The sequence below is a fragment of the Nycticebus coucang genome, chromosome 3, assembly GCF_027406575.1.
Source record: "Nycticebus coucang isolate mNycCou1 chromosome 3, mNycCou1.pri, whole genome shotgun sequence".
Taxonomy (NCBI): domain Eukaryota; kingdom Metazoa; phylum Chordata; class Mammalia; order Primates; family Lorisidae; genus Nycticebus; species Nycticebus coucang.
In genome coordinates, this window is record NC_069782.1 from 65,270,610 (window position 1) to 65,290,293 (window position 19,684).

At 52.8% G+C, this 19,684-nt stretch overlaps 1 protein-coding gene across 3 annotated transcripts; it reads right to left on the bottom strand.

Moving 5' to 3' along the window:
- Positions 1-1,381: 1,381 nt before the first annotated feature.
- On the bottom strand, positions 1,382-19,578 carry ZNF653 (zinc finger protein 653). 3 transcript variants are annotated; one of them, XM_053586486.1, is made up of 9 exons: positions 19,156-19,578; positions 12,286-12,329; positions 10,870-11,085; positions 4,502-5,122; positions 4,175-4,355; positions 3,963-4,074; positions 3,308-3,422; positions 1,984-2,083; positions 1,382-1,797 (listed from the first exon to the last, which is right to left on the bottom strand). In XM_053586486.1, exons 1-9 carry the CDS (start codon positions 19,434-19,436, stop codon positions 1,620-1,622), a joined length of 1,848 nt encoding a protein of 615 aa, XP_053442461.1. In that variant the 5' UTR covers positions 19,437-19,578; the 3' UTR covers positions 1,382-1,619. The 3 variants fall into 3 exon arrangements, 2 of the variants coding, with proteins under 2 accessions (XP_053442461.1, XP_053442462.1); XM_053586487.1 differs by having other exon boundaries at positions 12,286-12,325; positions 19,156-19,290; XR_008379059.1 differs by having other exon boundaries at positions 1,751-1,797; positions 1,984-2,156.
- Between the last annotated feature and the right edge of the window lie 106 nt (positions 19,579-19,684).

The following is a 19,684-nucleotide window of genomic DNA, read 5'->3' on the forward strand; positions in this document are numbered from 1 at the left end:
CCGCCCTATCCTAGTTCTCACACACCCCTTTAGTCTCCAGACCATCAGAGTGCCAACAGCGAAAAGAACCCAATTTGCCCAATCAGGGACGGCCCTCGAGAAAAACCAATTGCGGAAGATGCCCTAGAGATTGAGCCAATGAGAACGCGCGCACCAGAGGGCGCTACCACGCTAATGGCGAGGGCAGGCCAATCGCAGTGGCCCGCGCAATCCGGGCGGTGGCAATGCAGGTCCCCAGGTGGCTTCTCTTGGGCTTGCCAGGGCGCCCTGGCTGCCAACGATAAAGACCCTGAGCGACAGTCTGTCTCCCACCTCGTGTTCCTCCCGGTTCCAGTCGAATTGGACGCCATGCCAGGAGGGAAGCTACTCTTGGGCACGCAGATTTCGCTGCGGTTTCCATGGAAACTGCCGGCTCCGGTTGTGCTAGGAGAGCAAAGGGGACCAGCCTCCGGAGAAAGGGAGCCTGCCGGGGCGGCGCCAGCAGCCGGACTCGCTTTTCCTCGCTGAGTCTCCGGTCCCCTGATGGGACAGTCCCGGGCCCGAAGTGAAAATTGAGGCTTAGCTGTGTCCACTCTGCCCCTGCCTCCCGCCCCACCCTCAGCTGATGAAGATCCAGCGGGGCCAATCTGCGCGTGGCGCCACCGGGATCCCCCGGGCACGTGCCCGAGCTCGCGGCTGCTGTCCCGGGATCACGTGGCTGCGGCCACCAGGGCCTACACGGCTTGCGCGCCATCTGGTGGCCACGCATTACTCCCTCCCCCCTCTCCCTAGTGGCCTGCAGGAAGAGTCGCCTCAGCATCCCCCTCCGGGAAATGGGGCCAGAGCAGCCGAAGCCAACTTCCCTCTCCCCGCGGTTTCCTGTTCTGGGAACTCGCCGAGCTGTTTCTACCTCGGGGTTTTGGCACTTCCTTTGGCCTGAGATTTCCCTCCTCCAGCTTTCTTCAGGAATGGGTCTGTCATTCTGGTCTATGTGCAAATGCTGCCTCCCCAGAGGCCCTCCTTGACCAGACCTAAACAGCATCCCTGTTAGTCAACACACGGCTATTTTCAGCACAGCGCTTGTCACCAGCCGCAGAAGTGTCACTTAGGGGTTTACCGAACATCTCCCTAACTAGTCGTGGGGCTGAGGATGGAGGATGAGTGTTCCTCAAGAGATAAGGAACTGACATTAGGATCCTGAGTCATGGGAGATGCCCAGAGGCCCCAGGACCTGCACCCTTGTCCAGTGGGAGTACAAGCTGTGTGGGGCTGCCCAGTTGAGAAGGCGAGAAGAAAGAGACGACAGGTAGGGACTACTCCCCTGCCTGGCCTCACTCAGGAAGGGACCTGTGTTGGAGACAGAGGGGCCCAGACCCAAATCATCCAGGCCTAGGGAAGGGCATCTCCTTTCTCGCTCTTTAATCTCAGTCTGCTCTCTAGAAACAGTTCCAGCAATGCAGCCCCAGGCACCAGCTCCTGGACAGGGCCCGATGGGGGACCTGCCCAGGGAGCCCAGCCCTGTGGCGGCGGGTATGGAAGGGGTGCCTTCTTCCGGCCTGCGGTCCAGGCGGCCCCGCGGCTGCCCTGGCCTGGGCATGGTGTCCCAGCAGACGAATAAATACAGGCAGTAATCAAGTGGGTCAGGTGGCCTTATGGTCTGGGTGGCTTTTGAGCGTGTGGAACTTGACGCTGTCCAGCTTCTCAAAGCGCTTTCCGCAGCGCTCGCACGTGAAATTGTACTGCACCTCAGCAGTGTGCTTCTTCATGTGCCAATTGAGGGACGCGCGCTGCCGGCACTGGTAGCCACAGATCTCACACCTGCCAGAAGCCAGTGATGGCAGTTGGGAGGGGTCAGGGGTCGGACTGCCATGGGGCGGGGCAGGCCACAGAAAGGGGTGGTGACCTCTGGAAGGAAAGCAAGGGTGTGCACGGAACTGCCCCTGGGACTTCCCGGGATCCCCTCCCTCTGGGTCTCCTCGCAGGGCAGGGTGGCCTGTTACTTACTGTAGGGGTGTCTCGCCAGTGTGCGTGCGCCGGTGTACCTCCAGGTGGTTCTTCCTCTTGAAGGACTTGCCACAAGTCTCGCAGGTAAATTCACGGATACCTGGGGGGCGGCGGAGACGCGGGCCTGAGGACGCTGCTGTCCAGGGAGGGGGCGGCAGGGTGTCTCAGATGCTCTGCAGAGATGGAGTAGTGGCCCATCTCTCCATGTTTCTCAGGCCTCTGGGCACAGGTGGACTAAACCCCACGTTCTCCCCGTGCAAATGCCAACTATAATAATGACAGCTCACTGCCTAGCCTGAGGCTCAGAGAGACTGCCAGTGGGTCTGAATTTGTTCCCAATATTTGATCACATAAAAATCCAAAGTTCTGGCCCATCCAAAAACCATTACGTAGCTAGGCACAGGCACCACACCCTCTCCAACCTGTCCCCAGCCCATATGGAAGACCCACATCACTACTACCAGTGGAAACAGAGGTGTAGTCCAATGCCCATTGTCCTACCCTGCCCAGCTGTCCTCTTTGCTGCTACCTGGCCTGTGGCTCCAGGTAGTACTATAGGAAAAACTCTGGTGGTGTCATTTTTTTTATTATTATTTTTTATTTTTGGTGGTGTCGTTTTTTTGGCATTCAGTATTTCTGTCATGTTTGATGTGATTTTTTGTTTGTTTTAAATCAATATATTTTCCAGCAAAAAAAAAATAATAATACAATTGCTTTAAAAACTAACATGATAGGCTGAGCGTGGTGGCTCACACTTGTAATCCTAGCATTCTGGAAGGCTGAGGCAGGTGGATTGCCTGAGCTCATAGGTTCCAGACCAGCCTGAGCTAGAGTGACACCCCACCTCTAAAATGGCCGAGTGTGGTGGAGGGCACCTGTAGTCCCACTACTTAGGAGGCTGAGGCAAGAGAATCACTTGAGCTCAAGAGTTTGAGGTTGCTGTAAACTATGATGCCACAGCACTCTACTGAGGCTGACAAAATGTAACACTGTCTCAAAAGCAAAAACTAACATGACAGGCATTCTGGAGACTTATTGGAAGGTGGGTCACTGTCCCAGCTTTGCCATGGAGCTGCTTCCTAAGTCCCCCATGAGACCTGCTCATGGGATCATGGGGAGGTGAGAGACAGCTGGCTCCTGCCTAAGCTCCTACAATTCAGAATAGTGGGTGTCACTGTGACTCCCATAGCTCCACCTTACCGACCACATGGAGGAAGCTCCAAGAGGGGCAGTCCTAGGCCAGGGACCTGCCTGCCCCAGCCCAGACTCCCAGGCCCATGCTTTTGTGGTTCAGCTTAGGCCAGCAACCTGGCCAGGACCTAACCTGAATGGATGATCATGTGCCGCCGCAGGTGGTTGGATAAGTAGAACTTCTTGCCACAGCCAGGGTGAGGGCACACTTTGGTCTTCCCTTTGCGATGCACAAGGTTGACGTGGTTCTGGGGGTGAAAGGGGCAGGACTAGGCACTATGACCCAGTTGGGGGCACTCAAAGGTGGGGAGAGGCAGGTTTTGTGGATGAGCCTAGTCTGGAGAATGCCTTTGCCTGCTTGGAGACTCCTAGGGACATAACTGGGGTCAATGGCAGCTTTACTGTACGACTACTATGTCAGGCGCTAGGCTGGAGCATCAGTCAACCCTATGAAGGGGCCAGCTTTTAGCCTAGTTTATAGCCCATATCTTACAAGTGGGCAGTGCAGGGGTGGGCCTGGATTACAGGGCTGTGAGCCCCCCAGCTGTCCCTTTGCTCCATGCTATGCTGCCCCCAGGGCCTGGAAACAGGCAGCCCTGATTCATTCATTCCCTTGTCCTTTCATTCTTTAACTCACTAGAACCACCGGGGGCCCAGCCTACACCACCAGGCCTGGCACTCAGTGGATGTTTCCTGCATGAGCCACCCTGCCCTGCCCATACCCTGGCCTATAGGCTGCTGGACACAGAAGCAGGCCCTACCCAGGCTGCTCCAGGTGGAGGCCTCACCTGGAAGCTGCTGAGGGCTACGTACACCTGGCTGCAGCCCTCGTATGGGCAGTGGAACATCTCGAGCAGACCATCAGCATCCATCACCCGTGACCGCTTGCTTCGCCGCCTCCTGGAGGGGAAGGGACCATGACATCAGGTCTGCCACACTAGGCAGGCTTGGGGCCTGCAGGCCACTCCTCACCTGTGCCCTTGCCCACCCCAGCACCCACTTCTCGGGCTCCTTGGGGATCTCATAGATGATAGCTGACATGTCGCTGCTGTCCAGCTCCTCTCCATCGGCCTCTGCCTCAGGCTCTGCACTTTCAGGCACTGTTGCTGCCATTTCTGTAAGCTCGGGGGCCACCGGCTCCTCCTTCTTCTCTTTCTTGAGCACATATGGGTCCTCCTTCTCTGGGGGGGGGCAGGGGGGGGTACACAGGGCAGGTGTCCATGGGGGAGTAAGGCTGCTGAGGAGCTCACTTCAAGGGCCACTCCTTGCCCTCCCCCTCCCACGTCCCACCCAACCCTTGCCAAAGGCCACGGCAGGCCCCCCAGACCTTTCTTGGTCTCGATGCCTGCTATGGTGGTGGCATCCATGGTGCTGGGCTGGCTGCCCTCAGGCTCGGTCTGGGTGTAGGCCGCCACACCCTCCATCATGGCACAGGGCACCTGCTCGCCCAGGCCACTACTGGGGGTACCAGTGCCTGCTGCCATGTTGAGATGGATGCCCTCAGCCGTGAGGGCATCATAGCCGGGGCCCGCGATGATGATCACCTGCGAGCCGGGTACCATGCCTGGCATGGGGCAGCTGGCCACCACCTCGCCCAGTGCTTCCTGGGGCACATTTTCAAAGAGGGTGCTGGAGCCTGCACCCACTTGCACGGGCACCGGCACACACACTACTGTCTCCAGGGCTTCAGGCCCACTGCCTGCTGGGTTGGGGCACAGGGGGGTACCCTGCTCGGCCAGACTCTCCACGTGGTGGATGTCAAAGGGGATATGCACCCCTTCCTGAGTGATAAGCCCGCTGCTGCCCACTGGGCTGGTGGGGGTAATTGCCGCCGCTGCTGTCACTGCTGCTGTGACCTTGACCAGCTGGCTTTCAGGGGGGTCATCAGAGTCTGAGCCAGAGCCCGAGCTGGTCGAGTCAGAGCTGCCAGCCACCAGGCCATTGCCCACTGTGGAGACAGAAGGAAAGGGATGGTTATGATAGTAGCAGCAGTAGCTGGTTTTTATGGAGGGTCTCCCAGGAACTGGACATTAAGACCCTCCTACTGACAGAAACAGCAGCTACTTTTCAGTATCCCTCCCCAACCACACAAGGTACCTGGCTCAGCTGACTGCTCCTATTCCTGGAGATACTCTCCTCTTTGGCTCCTAGTCCCACACTCTAGCTTCCTGGGCCCTCCCTGGCAGCTTCTTCCCAGCCCTTTTGGCTCCTGCCAGCCCAGAAGGCTCGGGCTGGGGCTTCTTCTCAGCACTCAACTCACCCACAGGGTCTTACCCCACACTGACTGTGCTAAAGGCCACTCTTTGATTCTCAACACCATTCAGTTGTAACACTATCTACCTGGAGTGAGTGTCACATCCACAAGTTAGAGGAGTCAGTCCCACCAGATTGCATCCACTTCAAATACCAGCTGTGAGCCCTGTATGTCTGACCAACTGGCTATGAACTGAGGGTTCCCACAATCCCTTCTTTAGGTTTAAGAATTTGCTAGAACAATTCAAAGATAATAGCTTTATTACAAAGAATATCATTCAGGCACAGCCAAATGGAAGAGGCACAGAGGGCACGGTATGGAAAATAGTGTTTCTGTGCTCTCTCTGGGAATACCACTCTCCCAGCACCTTAATGTTTCTACCAACCTGGAAGCTCTCAGAATTTCATTGATCAATAGGTTTTTTTCAAAAAAAAATCTTTTTGAGGGTCTCACTCTGTCACTGAGGCTGGAGTGCAGTGGTGCAATCATAGCTTACTGCAGGCTGGAACCCCTGGGCTGAAGTGATCCTCCTGCCTGAGCCTTCCAAGTAGCTAGGACTACAGGAGTAAGCTACCATGTCTGGCTTTGTTCTAGAGTTCTTATAACTTGGCTGGGTGTGGTGGCTCATGCCTGTAATCCTAGCACTCTAGGAGGCTGAAGCAGGTGGATTGAGTTTAGGAGTTTGAAAAAAACTAGCCAAGTGTGGCTTGAGCCCAAAAGTTTGAGGTTCCTGTGAGCTATGATCATGCCACGGTACTCTACTCAGGGTGACAGAGTGAGACTCTATCTCAAAGAGAGAAAAACAGGAATTCTTATAACTTGATCCCACTTTCCTGTCCAGTCCTTGGAGGTTGAGGGATGAGACTAACAGTTCTTTGCTCTGATCATGTGTTTGGTCTCTCTGGTGACCAGCCCCATCCAAGAGCTATCTGGGGTCCTATTGCAAGTCACCTCATTCATTACCTTAGACAACTCAGGCTGTTCCAAAGGAGCTCCTTATAGAAGGGGCTTGTTATGAATAACAAAAAGAACTCCTATCACTCAGGAAATTCCAAGGATTTGAGGAGCTCTGTACCAGGAACTGAGGGCAAAAACCAAACGTATATTTTTATTATATTGCAACCATGGCCTGGTGACTCTGTGTGTATAGCTCCTGCCTGGATCTCCTCATTGAGCTATAGATTCTTTCATCTCACAGCTTCCTCCTCTACTACCCAAGAGGGTCTCAGGGATATCTCTGACTCAGATCTGTAACTCCAGGCTCTGAATCTTCCCTCTAAACCCCCCCTGCACTGCTCACGGGTAGTCCATCCCTCCAGTGTGTCCAAAGTCCTGGGGCTATCCTTTGACTTCCCTCTCTCTCTCACACCCACTTTCAATCTGTCAGCAAAACCTGTGGCAACCAGCAGCACTATTGTTTCTCCCCTCTTTCCAGCAGACATGGGTCACCACTGCATCCTCCCACTGCCAGGACCAGTGTAATATTATATTCTCCTGGGTCCTCTGGCTCCTGAGAACCTGCTTATTACTGCCTGTGAAAGACACAGGGAACAGATGCTCACCAAATCCACCTCTTCCTCCTGGCACCTAGGCAAACTACATTTTCCAGCATCCCTTGCACAAAAGTATGGTCACGTGTCTGAGTCCCAGCCAATGGATGTGAGTGGACACAAGCCCCAGGACTAAGCCTCTACCTCTCTGTCCCTCCCAGCCAGCCAAGATCCAGAAGGAGGCTGGAGTCCTGAAGGCAAGACCCTGGGTCTCCAGATGAAAGGCAACATTTGGGTTAGAAGCACTTGGCTAGAGTGTATCTATGTCAGCAGCTGGCATTCCTTTAATGATAAGTTCCCAACTCACTTGGTATAGCAGCCAAAGCACTTGCTGTGGCTATACACCCCATCACTTCTTGCCCTTACCTGTTCTCCACTCCCATTCTGTCCTATAGAGCCTTTGCAATTCCCACTTCCTCTGTGGAAGCCTCTTCTCTCAGACACCAAGAGGGCTCCTCCATTACCTCCATCAAATGCTTCATCAAATGGTATTTTTGCAGGAAGGCTTTCCTGACTACCTGCCTCAAATAGTTCCCTTCTTTTTTCCGTTTTCCCCAAAGTACTTATCACCTTCCAGTGTTCTCTGTATTTGACTTATTTATCTTGTTTATATCTGTGTCCCCTCTAGAATGTAAACTCCACAAGCACAGGGGCCCCTATGCAGAACTCCCAGTGCTGAGAAGGCTGTCTGGTCCCCAGTGAGTGTGTCCCATAAATGAAGCATCTCAGGCCAATGCTAGGGTGAAGGCAGAGGGCACTGACACTTCAGCCAAGTGTTTGGTGCTAAAGCCCACACACAGGGAGAAACTAGGGACAGGAAAAATGAACAGCTATTGCTTCAATGACACACTTGTAACACAGTCTGGGGACTATGTGTCCTACAGCCCCAGAGGTTCATGTGGAGAGCACAGACTGCTCATGTCAGATCCCTCCACCTATGTGAATCAGACACCTATGGCATCTACTTTGGGCATGTTTGGGGTCCTTTTACAAATGTTTATTTCTATTTATTTATTTGCTTGTTTATTCATTGACAGAGTCTCACTTTGTTGCCTTGATAGAGTGTCGTAGCTCACAGCAAACTCAAACCCCTGGGTTTAAGTGATCCTCTTGCCTCAGCCTCAGCCTCACAAGTAGCTAGGACTATAGGTGCCAGCCACCACACCTGCTAGGTTTTCTATTTTTACTAGAGATGGGGTCTTGCTCTTGCTCAGGCTGGTCTTGAACTCCTGAGCTTAAGCAATCCACCCACCTCAGCCTCCCAGAGTGCTAAGATTACATGCGTGAGCCACCACACCTGACCTATTACTTATTTATTTATTTATTTATAGACAGAGTCTCAAGCTGTCACCCTGGGTAGAGTGCTGTAGTGTCGTAGCACACAGCAATCTGCAACTCTGGCTCAAGTGATTCTCTTGCCTCAGTTTTTCTATTTTTTTTTTTTTTTTGTAGAGACAGAGTCTCACTTTATGGCCCTCGGTAGAGTGCCGTGGCGTCACACAGCTCACAGCAACCTCCAACTCCTGGGCTTAAGCGATTCTCTTGCCTCAGCCTCCCGAGTAGCTGGGACTACAGGCGCCCGCCATAACGCCCAGCTATTTTTTGGTTAAAGTTTGGCCGGGGGCCGGGTTTGAACCCGCCACCCTCGGTATATGGGGCTGGCGCCCTACCGACTGAGCCACAGGCGCCGCCCAGTTTTTCTATTTTTAGTAGAGATGGGGTCTCACTTTTGCTCAGGCTGGTCTCAAACTTGTGAGCTCAAGCAGTCCACCTGTGGTGGCCTCTCAGAGTGCTAGGATTACAGGAGGGAGCCACTGAGCCAGACTCTTTTTATTTTATTTTATTTTATTTTTTCAGGTTTTTTCTTTTATTGTTAAATCATAGCTGTGTACATTAGTGCAATCGCCTGTACCCATTCTAAGATGCACCATAGATGTGGCCCCAGATTCTTTTTATTTTTTAATGCTCTCTTTCTATATTTTTTGAGACAGTCTCAAGCTGTCACCCTGGTTAGAGTGCTGTGGTGTCACAGCTCACAGCAACATCAACTTCTTGGGCCTAAGTGATTCTTTTGCCTCAGCCTCCCAAGTAGCTGGGACTATAGGCACCTGTCACAACACCCAGATATTTTTTGGTTGTAGTTGTCATTGTTGTCTTAGCTGGCCCAGGCCGGGTTTCAAATCCGCCAGCCTTTGTGTATGTCGTCGGCACCCTACCCACTGAGCTACGGGCACTGCTATAACTATTTATTTTTTAAGATCCTAGATAACATGTTGAATTTCTCTTTCTCTCGCTCTCTGAGTAGCTGGGACTACAGGTGCATACCACTGTGCCCAGCTGAGTCTTTAATGAGTAAATACATGTAAAGACTTAGGACAGGAGGGAGCTCAAAGTAGACACTCTGGAAGTTTCCTATTAGCATTATTACCATGTGCCCTGGACCTGGCTCCACTCTTGATGACCCCAAGGTAGCAGCAGAGTTGGAGATAAGAAGGATAAGCCCTCCTAACTAATTTCTCCCCATCTTGCCATGTGCAGGGTGGGCTGAGGCCACTGGTGCCACCCTAGGGAGCCGGCAGTCACCTAAATACTTAAGGGACAGGGTATGCATTTGGGTCTACCCAGCTGCAGCATGTGGCTGTTAAGGTTGATGCTGGACTTCTCTTCAGGTAATAACGACATAATGACAGAATAGCCCCAGTGAGGGGTTAGCCTTTGAGAGGGGTGGGGCTGTTCCAGCACCGAGCAGGTAAGGGGTATTGCTGAGAGAAAAGGGCTGGGATAAGGGACAGGTACACAGCCACATCCCTCCCTACCACCCATCCAGCAAACCTAGCTAATCAAACACAGCACTCATTCCCAAGAGCCCAAAGTTGGGTTGGGAAGCAAGGGGGATCCTCTGGATGTCACTTCCACCCAGTCTGACCCATCACCAGATGGACCAGTCAAGTTACTCCTGGGGCCTTTGACAACCAAAGTGGGGTTGATGACAGGGCCATGGGGGAAGAAGATTCAGAATGACTCATGAAGGGCCTGGAGTGGCACACAGTAACAGGCAGGAAGAATGGGGTGCTGGTCCCTGAGTACAGGACAGGGCAGCTGAGGGGCTGCTGCATGCTGGGAGCCTTGCTGACATGCTTAGGGATGGCTATTGGCGAGGGTGCCCACTCAGAACACCTCTCGCCCCTAGCTTCCCCTTGGCCAACTGGGATGCCACCTGCTCTAAGATGCCTGCCAGTGCCGGCTCAGCCCCAATGGCTGCCCTATTCTCAGCCCTGGCAGGGATGCTGGCAGCAAGCCCCACCCTCCTTCTCATAGCCCATGCCAAGCCCTGAGGCAGCTGGCAGCCCCCTCACTACCCACAGGGTATCCTGTGCCTCATTTTGGATCACTGAGTCCCTCCAGCCCTCTGGGATGGCAGGGAAGGAGACAGGAGAAAGAGAGGAGGAGCATGGGACAGAGAGAAAACCACAAATCAAGGGAGGGGAGAGAGGGGAAGAAAAGAAGGAAGCCTGAAAGGACGGAGGGCAAGAGAATGTGACTGGGAGTGACAGCACCCGAGAAAGAGCACAGAAAATAAGAAAGGCAAAAGCAGCCACCTTGCTGAGGCCACTCCCAGCATGCCTGCCCCTGCCCCAGCTGCCCACCGGACTCCTGCCCAGGATTGGCCTTGGGCACAGATGGACAAACCGTTTTGTAAAATGGGGACTGCCTCTCCTGCTTGGACTCAAAAGACAGCAAGTCCATGAAGGGCTCAGCCTGTCCTGCCCTGTCTGCACTTGGTCCCTGAAGGCAGTGCCAGCACCGCTGTAGCTGCTGTTCTGTTTACAATGGTGGTCAGGAGCCCCCCAGACACTTGTGGTCCTGTGTGCCCTTGCTCTGTGGACCCACCTTTGTCACTGTCAGGATCCGAGTCACTGAGTGGCTTTAGAGGTGAGTGCAGGTCCTGGAAGTATCGGTGGCCTGCTTCACACTGCCACACGGCTGTAGTGTACAGGCCGAAGGTGGGGTCCAGCTCGGCAAGGTGTGGCTCATAGGGACAGCGGTGCTTGTGGTCCTCATACCAGATCACCATGTTCTTCAGGCAGTTCACGTTGCGTCGCCGTCCTGCAGACAGAGCCAGGGCAAGGCTCAGTCCTCCATGGTGACACATCTGGTTGAGCCAGCTAGGCCTTATGGCTCCCCATGGGTTGAGATGCCCTCTTGAGCCCTGCCCAGGCCTGCACCCAGTTTACAGAGCAGAAAACTAAGGCCCAGAAAGGTGAGACACACTCTGGAGATAATAAGGACCTGTTAGGTCCTTACCATCCTTCAACTCCTGCAGTGTGTTCCCCGGATGGCTACCAAAGGGCACTTGTGAACAGCTGAGTCATGGCTGGTCCCTCCTCAGCTCAGAATCCACCACAGGTCCCACCTCCAAGGGTAAAAGCCAAAGAACTCTCCTCGGCCTATAAGCCCCACTCTAACTTGTCACCTCCTCCCACTCCTCCCTTCCATCACTCCATTCCAGCCACATAGCCTTTGCACATGCTGTGCCTGCTACCCCAAAGGTCCACCTTGCTCCCTCCCACTTCACTCAGGTTTCCCCCCAAATGTGCCCTCCTCTGAGAGGCTACCCCCTCCCACAGTCACTCCAGCTGACCTGACTTTACTTGCTGTCCCTTTTCTCCTGGTAGCCCCTAGATGCCCCTGTGGCTACTGGTTTATGTGTGCCTGATCTGTCCCCTCCCCTAGAAATGTCAGTTCCTCAAGGGCAGGGACATTTATCAGTTTTATTTCTCTTGTCCTTGTGGTGCCCCCACAGGGCCTGGCACACAGTAGAGAGTAAATGCGAATGCTGCCAAGGAGTGGGTGTGGTGGAACCAAACTGCCTGGGTCAAATCCTGGGAGGGGAGGGGCTCACTGCCACCAGACACCTTCCCTGGACAGCTGCTTTCACCCCACTAGACATGGCCCAAGACTCCCATTCCCAGGGCTCACAGCTGTGCAGACTGAGGTTGTTTGGACATCCACTGACAAGTAGCTGGGGGACAGGAGGGACCGACCACCCACGTATCTCTCCTATCCAGGCTGGCACAGGACACCCCCCATAGGCCTTTGCACAAGCTGCTCCCTCTGCCCAGCTCTCCCCTAGCTGATTCTTATGCAGGAAGCAGGATATGACCCAGAGATTCACAGACCTGGGTTTGGGGGTCTAGTTCTGCCACATTCCAATTGTGCCGCCAAGAGTGGTGACCCACCTGGTCACCAGCATCCTTACTCACTTCTGGCTCTCCCCACCCACGGCAGGGTTAGGACTCCACTTACTTTTCTTCCGCTTTGGCTTTTTGGGGACTTGCTCCCAAGGCTTCCTGCAACAGAGAGAGGCAGTGAGGATGAATGTGGGACCAGTGCTGGGCCTGCGTCCTGACTGATAAGTGATGACAGTGGCCATGCCCACTACTACTCCTGTTCTGGAGCAGAATGGAAACTTCCGTTTTCCTGTATCCCTTGCTCTAGCAGGCTCTCACTGGGAGGCTCTCTCCTTCACTGACATCAGCCCTCGGAGTGGGGTCTAGAACGGTCACCATCTCACAGAGAAGGATACCATCATCATCTCACAGGGCATGATACTACCCGCCCTGGGTTCCATATTCAAGGAGCAGAGAAGTCAGAAAGGGGATAAAGGAAGTCAGTGTGCAGCAGAATTCTGAGACAGCCTCCACGAATCTCCTGGGCAATCATGCCCTACATAATTTTTTCCCCATGAGTTGGGCAGGCCTGTAAGTATGCCTGGGTACCACTTCTTGCTTAGGTGACCCCGAGTTAAACAAAAGGTAGAGTATTAAGGTGGGCCTGATTTGATCAGGAGAGTCTTTTTTTTTTTTTGTAGAGACAGAGTCTCACTTTATGGCCCTCGGTAGAGTGCCATGGCATCATACAGCTCACAGCAACCTCCAACTCCTGGGCCTAAGCGATTCTCTTGCCTCAGCCTCCCAAGTAGCTGGGACTACAGGCGCCCGCCACAACGCCCAACTATTTTTTGGTTGCAGTTCAGCCGGGGCTGGGCTTGAACCCGCCACCCTCGGCATATGGGGCCAGCGCCTTACCGACTGAGCCACAGGCGCCGCCCAGGAGAGTCTTTAAAAAGCCTGTCACCTGCTGAAGGCAGAGATTGGAAGCTGGGAGGGTGAAGGCACCTGTGGAGAGGCCACGGGGCAAAACTCAATTAAGTACTGAACTGGGTTTGGTGCCTGTAGCTCAGCAGCTAGGGCGCTGGCCACATACACCATGGCTGGGAAGTGTGAACCTAGCCCAGGCCTGCCAAACAACAATGACAACTACAACAACAACAACAAAATAACCGGGCATTGTGGTGTGGGCACCAGCATTCCCAACTACTTGGAAGGCTGAGGCAAGAGAATCTCTTAAGCTTAAAAGTTTGATGTTGCTGTGAGCTGTGACATCATGGCACTCTACATAGTGAGCGACATAGTGAGAGTCTGTCTCAAAAAAAAAAAAAAAAAGTGTTGACTGAAAGTGACCCTGGACAACCAGCCAGCAAGACAGCAGGAACTCAGTCCTGCAACTACAAATAAATGAATTCTGTCAACAACCTGAGGGAGTCTGGAGGTAGATCTTTTCCAGATGCACTTTTAGATGAAGACATAGCTGGCTGATACCTCAATTTTAGCCTCATGAGACCCTGAGCAGAGGATCCAGAGAAAACATGCTGAACTCCTGACCCACAGAAACAAGCGATAATAGATTTGTGAAGTTTTAAGCCATCAAGTTTCAGATCATTTGTCAATGAGGCAATAAAAGACTTCTAGAGGCTAGGCATGGTGGCTCACACCTGTAAGCCTAGCACTCTGTGAAGCTGAGGAAGGTGGATTGCTTGAGCTCACGAATTTGAGACAAGCCTGAGCAAGAGTGAGACACCATCTTTACTTTTTAAAATTTTTATTTATTTATTTTTTTGAGACAGAGCCTCAAGCTATCACCCTAGGTAGAGTGCCATGGCATTACAGCTCACAGCAACCTCCAACTCCTGGGCTCAAGCGATTCTCTTGCCTCAGCCTCCCAAGTAGATGGGACCACAGGCGCCTGCCACAATGCCCGGCTATTTTTTGGTTGCAGCCGTCATTGTTGTTTGGCGGGCCTGGGCTGGATTCGAACCCGCCAGCTCAGGTGTATGTGGCTGGCGCCTTAGCCGCTTGAGCCACAGGCGCCGAGCCCCATCTTTATTAAAAATAGGAAAAACTGGCTCTGTGCCTGTAACTCAAGAGGCTAAGGTGCCAGCCACGTACACCAGAGCTGGCGGGTTTGAACAAGCCTGGGCCTGCCAAATAATGACAACTACAACCAAAAAATAGCCCGGCGTTGTGGTGAGCACCTGTAGTTCCAGCTACTTGGGAGGCTGAGGCAAGAGAATCACTTAAGCCCAAGTGTTGGAGGTTGCTGTGAGCATGACACCACAGCATTCTACGCAGGGCGACAGCTTGAGGCTCTGTCTCAAAAAACTAGGAAAAACTAGCCAGGGGTTGTGGCAGATGCCTGTCGCCACAGTTACTCAGGAGGTTGAGGCAAAAGGATTGGTTAAAGCCCAAGAATTTGAGGTTGCTGTGAGGTATAATGCCACAACACTCTACACAGGGTGACAGAGTAAGAATGTCTCAAAAAAAAAAAAAAAGACTTCTTTCTAGAGTTGGCCTCAGTACCTGAGCTGCCCACCCAGGTTGGCTGAAAGCCCTGGGGGAAGACTGTTGGACTCATCCTGGCATTGCTAAGGACCCTGCCCTAGATGCTAACTGTCAGCTCTACAAGGGCCTTGGCCCAAGTGACTGCCCTGTTTCGTGGGCCCTGCTTCTCCCACCCCCAGGCTTCTGACCTAACAGGGCTGTCGGGCTGTAGCAGGCACTGCCTCCTAAACTGAGGGCAGGTACTCTGACCCCCCCACACCCCCCGCCACAACCTGGGCTGCCTTTTTGCCCTTCTTCTCTGCCCTAGCTACAGGCTCCTCTGTGAACTCAGGCCTAAGTGACCTCACCTCTCCTGTGCCTCAGTTTCCCCACCTGCAGTGTAGGGTCATAATAGCACCTTCCTCACGGGGTTGGTATGACAACATTAAAAGCTTGGCATGGGCTTGTAGCGCTATGGTTAGGGTGCGGGTCATATGCTCTGGGGCTGGTGAGTTCAAACCTGGCCTGGGCCTGCTAAACAACAAAAATAGCTGGGCATTGTGGCAGGAGCCTGTAGTCCCAGCTATTAGGGAGGCTGAGGCAAGAGAATCGCTTAAGCGTGAGTTTGAGCTTGCTGTGAGCTATGACGCCACAGTACTCTACTGAGAGTAACAAAGTGAGACTCTGTCTCAACAACAAAAAGCTTGGCATGGCCCCTGGCACTTTAACCACTGCTCATCAAATGGTGGCAATGATCATTATGATTATTAATATTTTTGTGAAGCCCAGCTTCTACCCTTGACACACAATCTTGACAATCTAGTGTATTTGTCAGTAAAACTGTCCACCCCTTCTGACTCCTGACCACTCCTTTAACAACTCCTCTAACACCCATACCAAGTTTGGTCCCCAGGACACAACCTTGGGCCCTTCTCTCCCATCTGCCCTGCACTCCCTTGCCCTGTCCCAGCTGCCTCTACCCTTCCCACAGATCCACCATCTCCTCCAACAGCCCAGCTGGCTGCCTAGACCCTCATCCAAATCCCAATCCCAGTGTTCACATTCACTTGCACCCACTCACAGCTGGGGACTAGGGCTGCCACATAGCAGTGGGGGTAGGCTCAGACATCAGCTAGGTCTGAGTTCAAGTGTCAGCTGTGCTATCAACTGCCTTAGTGACCTTGACCTTAGGTTTCCTCATCTATAAACTGGGGATCACAGCACACAGGGCTGCCATGGGGATTAAGCAAGGTCATGTGTAACAGGGTGAAGGCCACATTTCCCTGCCCACTTCTCCAACCTATGACTCCTACACCTCCATGACTCCTAGCAGAAGCCACTGGCACGTAGGACCACAGACGCTGGGGTTTCGTGGGCCCTGTCTTTGTAATCCTCGGCCATTTGCTTTTACTCTTCATTCCCACTAGCATCCAAACACACTATTATTTCTTCCATCTTGGATTAAAGGAACCTTGGCCTCTTTCTCTGCCAGCTCTTGCCCCATGTCTTTGACTCCCCCCTTAGCCTGAGTTCTCTAAACTCACTGTCCCTATGTCCTTCTGTCCATCTCCCTTGATCTCCTCCACTCCTCCATCACAGTCATCAAGGACAGACAGTTTGCTCATCCCAGGAACATCTGATGTAGTGGATGTTCCCTTCCACTTGGGCTCCTGGGTACAGTCCTTACCTGGTTCTCCACTGGCAGGAGGCTGTCTCTTCCCCCTCATCTCCCTGAATCCCCTGAGCAAGGAGAGTGTGCCAAGCTTGGCCTGTGTTCTCTGTCTAAAAGCATCCCCTTAAAAATTTTGATCACGACATGACCTTGATCTTGATGACACCCAAATTCAGATCTCCAGTCTGACTCTCTCCCTACTACAACAGTGCAGCTTCAGGCTCCTCCTGGACACCCCATAAAAGGACTCTCAGAGGCATCTCACATGTAAGCTGTCACCTTGCCCCCAAAATGCCCCTTCTAAGTTAGTAGCAACTGCAACCTTTCAGGTGCTCAGACCCAAATTTCAGGATACTTCTTTCAGATCCACATCCAGCAGCAAACCTTTGTTGGCCAGCTTTTTGTTTCCTTCCAGACAAGGTCTCATTATGTCGCTGAGGCTAGTCTTGAACTCTTGGGGTCACGTGATGCCCTCACCTCAGTCTTCCACATAGCCACCACACACAGCTAACATTATGACCTTAAATTCAACCCCACTCCTCCCCATGGTCCCACCTGGGTCCAGGCCAGGTCATCGCTCATCTAGACCCATGTACTTGCCTCCTTCCTGGAATCCTGATTCCTTCCCATCCTCACCCCCCTCAAGTCTCTAAGTTAATATAATTCTTTTACTTTTATTGTGGTTTAAATTTTTTAATGTAAAAAGAAAAGTTCAAACATACAGAAAACTGGATAGTAGTACACTGAACCTCTCTGGACCCATCACCAGCTTTAACAACTGTGAACTCTTGGCCAACCTTGTCTGAACCCAAATCCTGCTCTTTCATTGTGCCATACACACTCTGGAGTGTGTTTCTTTTAACATACAAGCCAGAATTATGTTACTTCTCTGTTTATTTATTTATTTTTTGTTGTTGCAGTTTTTGGCTGGGGCTGGGTTTGAACCTGCCACCTCTGGCATATGAGGCGCCCTACTCCTTAAGCCACAGGCACTGCCCATTGACTTCTCTGTTTAAAATCTTGCACTTAAGCAAATCAAATATACTTCACAGGGCTCTCACTGCACTAGGAGGGAAAACCAGAGTACTCTTGAAGCACACAAGTCACTGCTCAACCTGGCCCATCACCTCTTTGTCCTGCTTGCTCACTGTACTCTAGCCAAACAGGCCCCCTTGCTGTCTGTGGCACATACCAGGGAGGGGCCCGCCTCAGAGCCTCTGCACTTGTTATTCCTTGTTTCAAAAATTTTCCCCCGGATACCTACATGGCCTTCTTGGGTCTTTTCTCAAATGCTATGTTCTCAATGTGACCTTCCTCGACACACTATATTAAATTTCCAACACACACTCCCGAATTCTCTTTGTCTATTTTTTTGTTTGGTTTTTGAGGGATTTTTTTTGAGACAGAGTCTCACTCTGCTGCCCAGGCTACAGAGCTGTGGCATCAGCCTAGTTCAAAGCAACCTCTAACTCCAGGGTTCAAGTGATCCTCCTATTTCAGCCTCCCAAGTAGCTAAGACTACAGGCACCTACCACAACACCTGGATAATTTTTCTATTTTAAGTAGAGATGGGGTCTCACTCTTGCTTAGGCTGGTCTTGAACTCCTGAGCTCAAAAGATCCTTCCATCTCAGCCAGAGTGCTAGTGTTATAGGTGAGAGCTACCTTGCCAGTCCTCTTTCTCTATTTCACTTTTGCTTTTTCCATAGCATCTTTCTGTCTCATGTGTTATATAAATTGATACAAATTGCTTATTATGTTTTTCGTTCCCAGTAGACAAGCCTGTGGACAAGCCACATCCCTTTGCCCAACAGCATGTCAGCTCCATGAGGTAAGTATCCTTGCTGGTGCTTTCAGCATTTCCAGTCCTGCTCTTGGGCATATAAACTATTCTGCTGCAGAGAGGTACACTTCCGCAGGATCTAGATGATTCTTGACCTTCAGAATTTTCCCATAAGGAAATACGAGAACAGGTGCTTCTGAAAACCTGGGCGGAGAAGGATTTCATTTCAGCAGTGACAGGCAATAAACCTTCTCCTCCTCCTCATCGCCATTGTAACAGCTAATACTCAGACTGCTCACTAAGTGTCAGGTACTGGTGTAAGCGCTTTGGATATTTTAACTCCCTTCATCCTCACATCAACCTGTAACACAGTAAGGGAAAAACTCTATCCACAACTGTCCTTCTCAAGACTGAGGTTTTGCAAAGAAAAGTCTCTGCCGTTCAATTGACCAGCTAACTAACTCTGGGCTTCCTATTCACTTGAGTCTCTTTAGGCTGAATTACCTCCCAAGAACCAGGAGTTTTAGGGGACCCCACTCCACATTGTGAGGGGTCCCTCAGGTGTGTGGGGCCTAAAGTGATGGGAAAGTGGCCATATGCAGGCCCAGATGGGACACCAGAACTTCATGAACGGCAGAAATGGTTGCCTAGTTAAGAGTCCCAGTCCAGGTAGTGGGTTTTATTGCGGTTTAAGTTTTTTAATGTAAAAAGAAAAGTGAAGGGGCAGGGTTGCCCCTCCAGGAACCGGATAGTTACAACGCCTGGAGGTGTGACCAGTCCTAGCATTGAGCAGCCAGAGGTCTAGCAGGCGGGGCCAAGGACCCAGAGGCAGGCCGAAAGCTGGGCGCCCCCTAGGATTGGGTAGTCGGAGAGGAGGCGGAGTCACGCGCCAGGCGCGTCCTAGGACCTGCAGCGCGAGACTCTAGCCCGCGCCCGGCCCCTGGGCGGGGCTCGCAGGTGCCTGGGACCCAGTCACTAGACAGAAAGGGCGGGACCAGGCTCGGCGGGGGATGGGGACATCTCCGCCCTCCCTTCCTCCTCCCTCGGGCCGGGCCCCCTCACCCGTGGCGACCGCTACGCTGGCCGCGCTCCAGCGAGATGAGGTAGGCGGCGAGCTTGGCGTCGCTCCAGCCGCTGCGGCGCCGCAGGTCCACCCAGGGCCCGTGTGCCTCGCCCAGGTACACGCGCCGCACGTCGTACTTTTTCCGGGACTCGAGCCGACGTCGAGCCCGGTCCGACTCCGTGAGCCGCGGCCGGCCCCGCGCCTTTCGGTTCGCTGCGCAATCCTCGCCCGCGGCCTCCCCGCCTGCGTTCGCCTCAGCCTCCGGCGCCCTCTCCGCCATCCCCCCCACCTTGGTTACCAGCCTCCCCTGTTGTTAGGAGCCCGACCGGAAATGGCGTGCATCTTCCGCGCCGTCGGGAAATTTCTCATGGTCTCACTGCTCCGCGGCGCCAAGAAGGACACCGGGAGCAAACATTGCGCATGCGCGCTATTCACTTGCCTCTCCGTTGGCCCTTCCTTTGGTTAAACTTTATAATTTCACTTAGAGGGGAGGACTGATGGTTTGTGAGCAGCTTTGAGAAAATAGAA

Coding starts and splice junctions, on each gene's coding strand:
- ZNF653 (XM_053586486.1), bottom strand. CDS start 19,436: ATGGCGGAGAGGGCGCCGGAGGCTGAGGCGAACGCAGGCGGGGAGGCC. Junction 4,356..4,501: donor AGGCATCGAGACCAAGAAAG/GTCTGGGGGGCC, acceptor GCCCCCCCCCAG/AGAAGGAGGACCCATATGTG. Junction 2,084..3,307: donor GCACATGATCATCCATTCAG/GTTAGGTCCTGG, acceptor GCCGCCCCCCAG/GTATCCGTGAATTTACCTGC.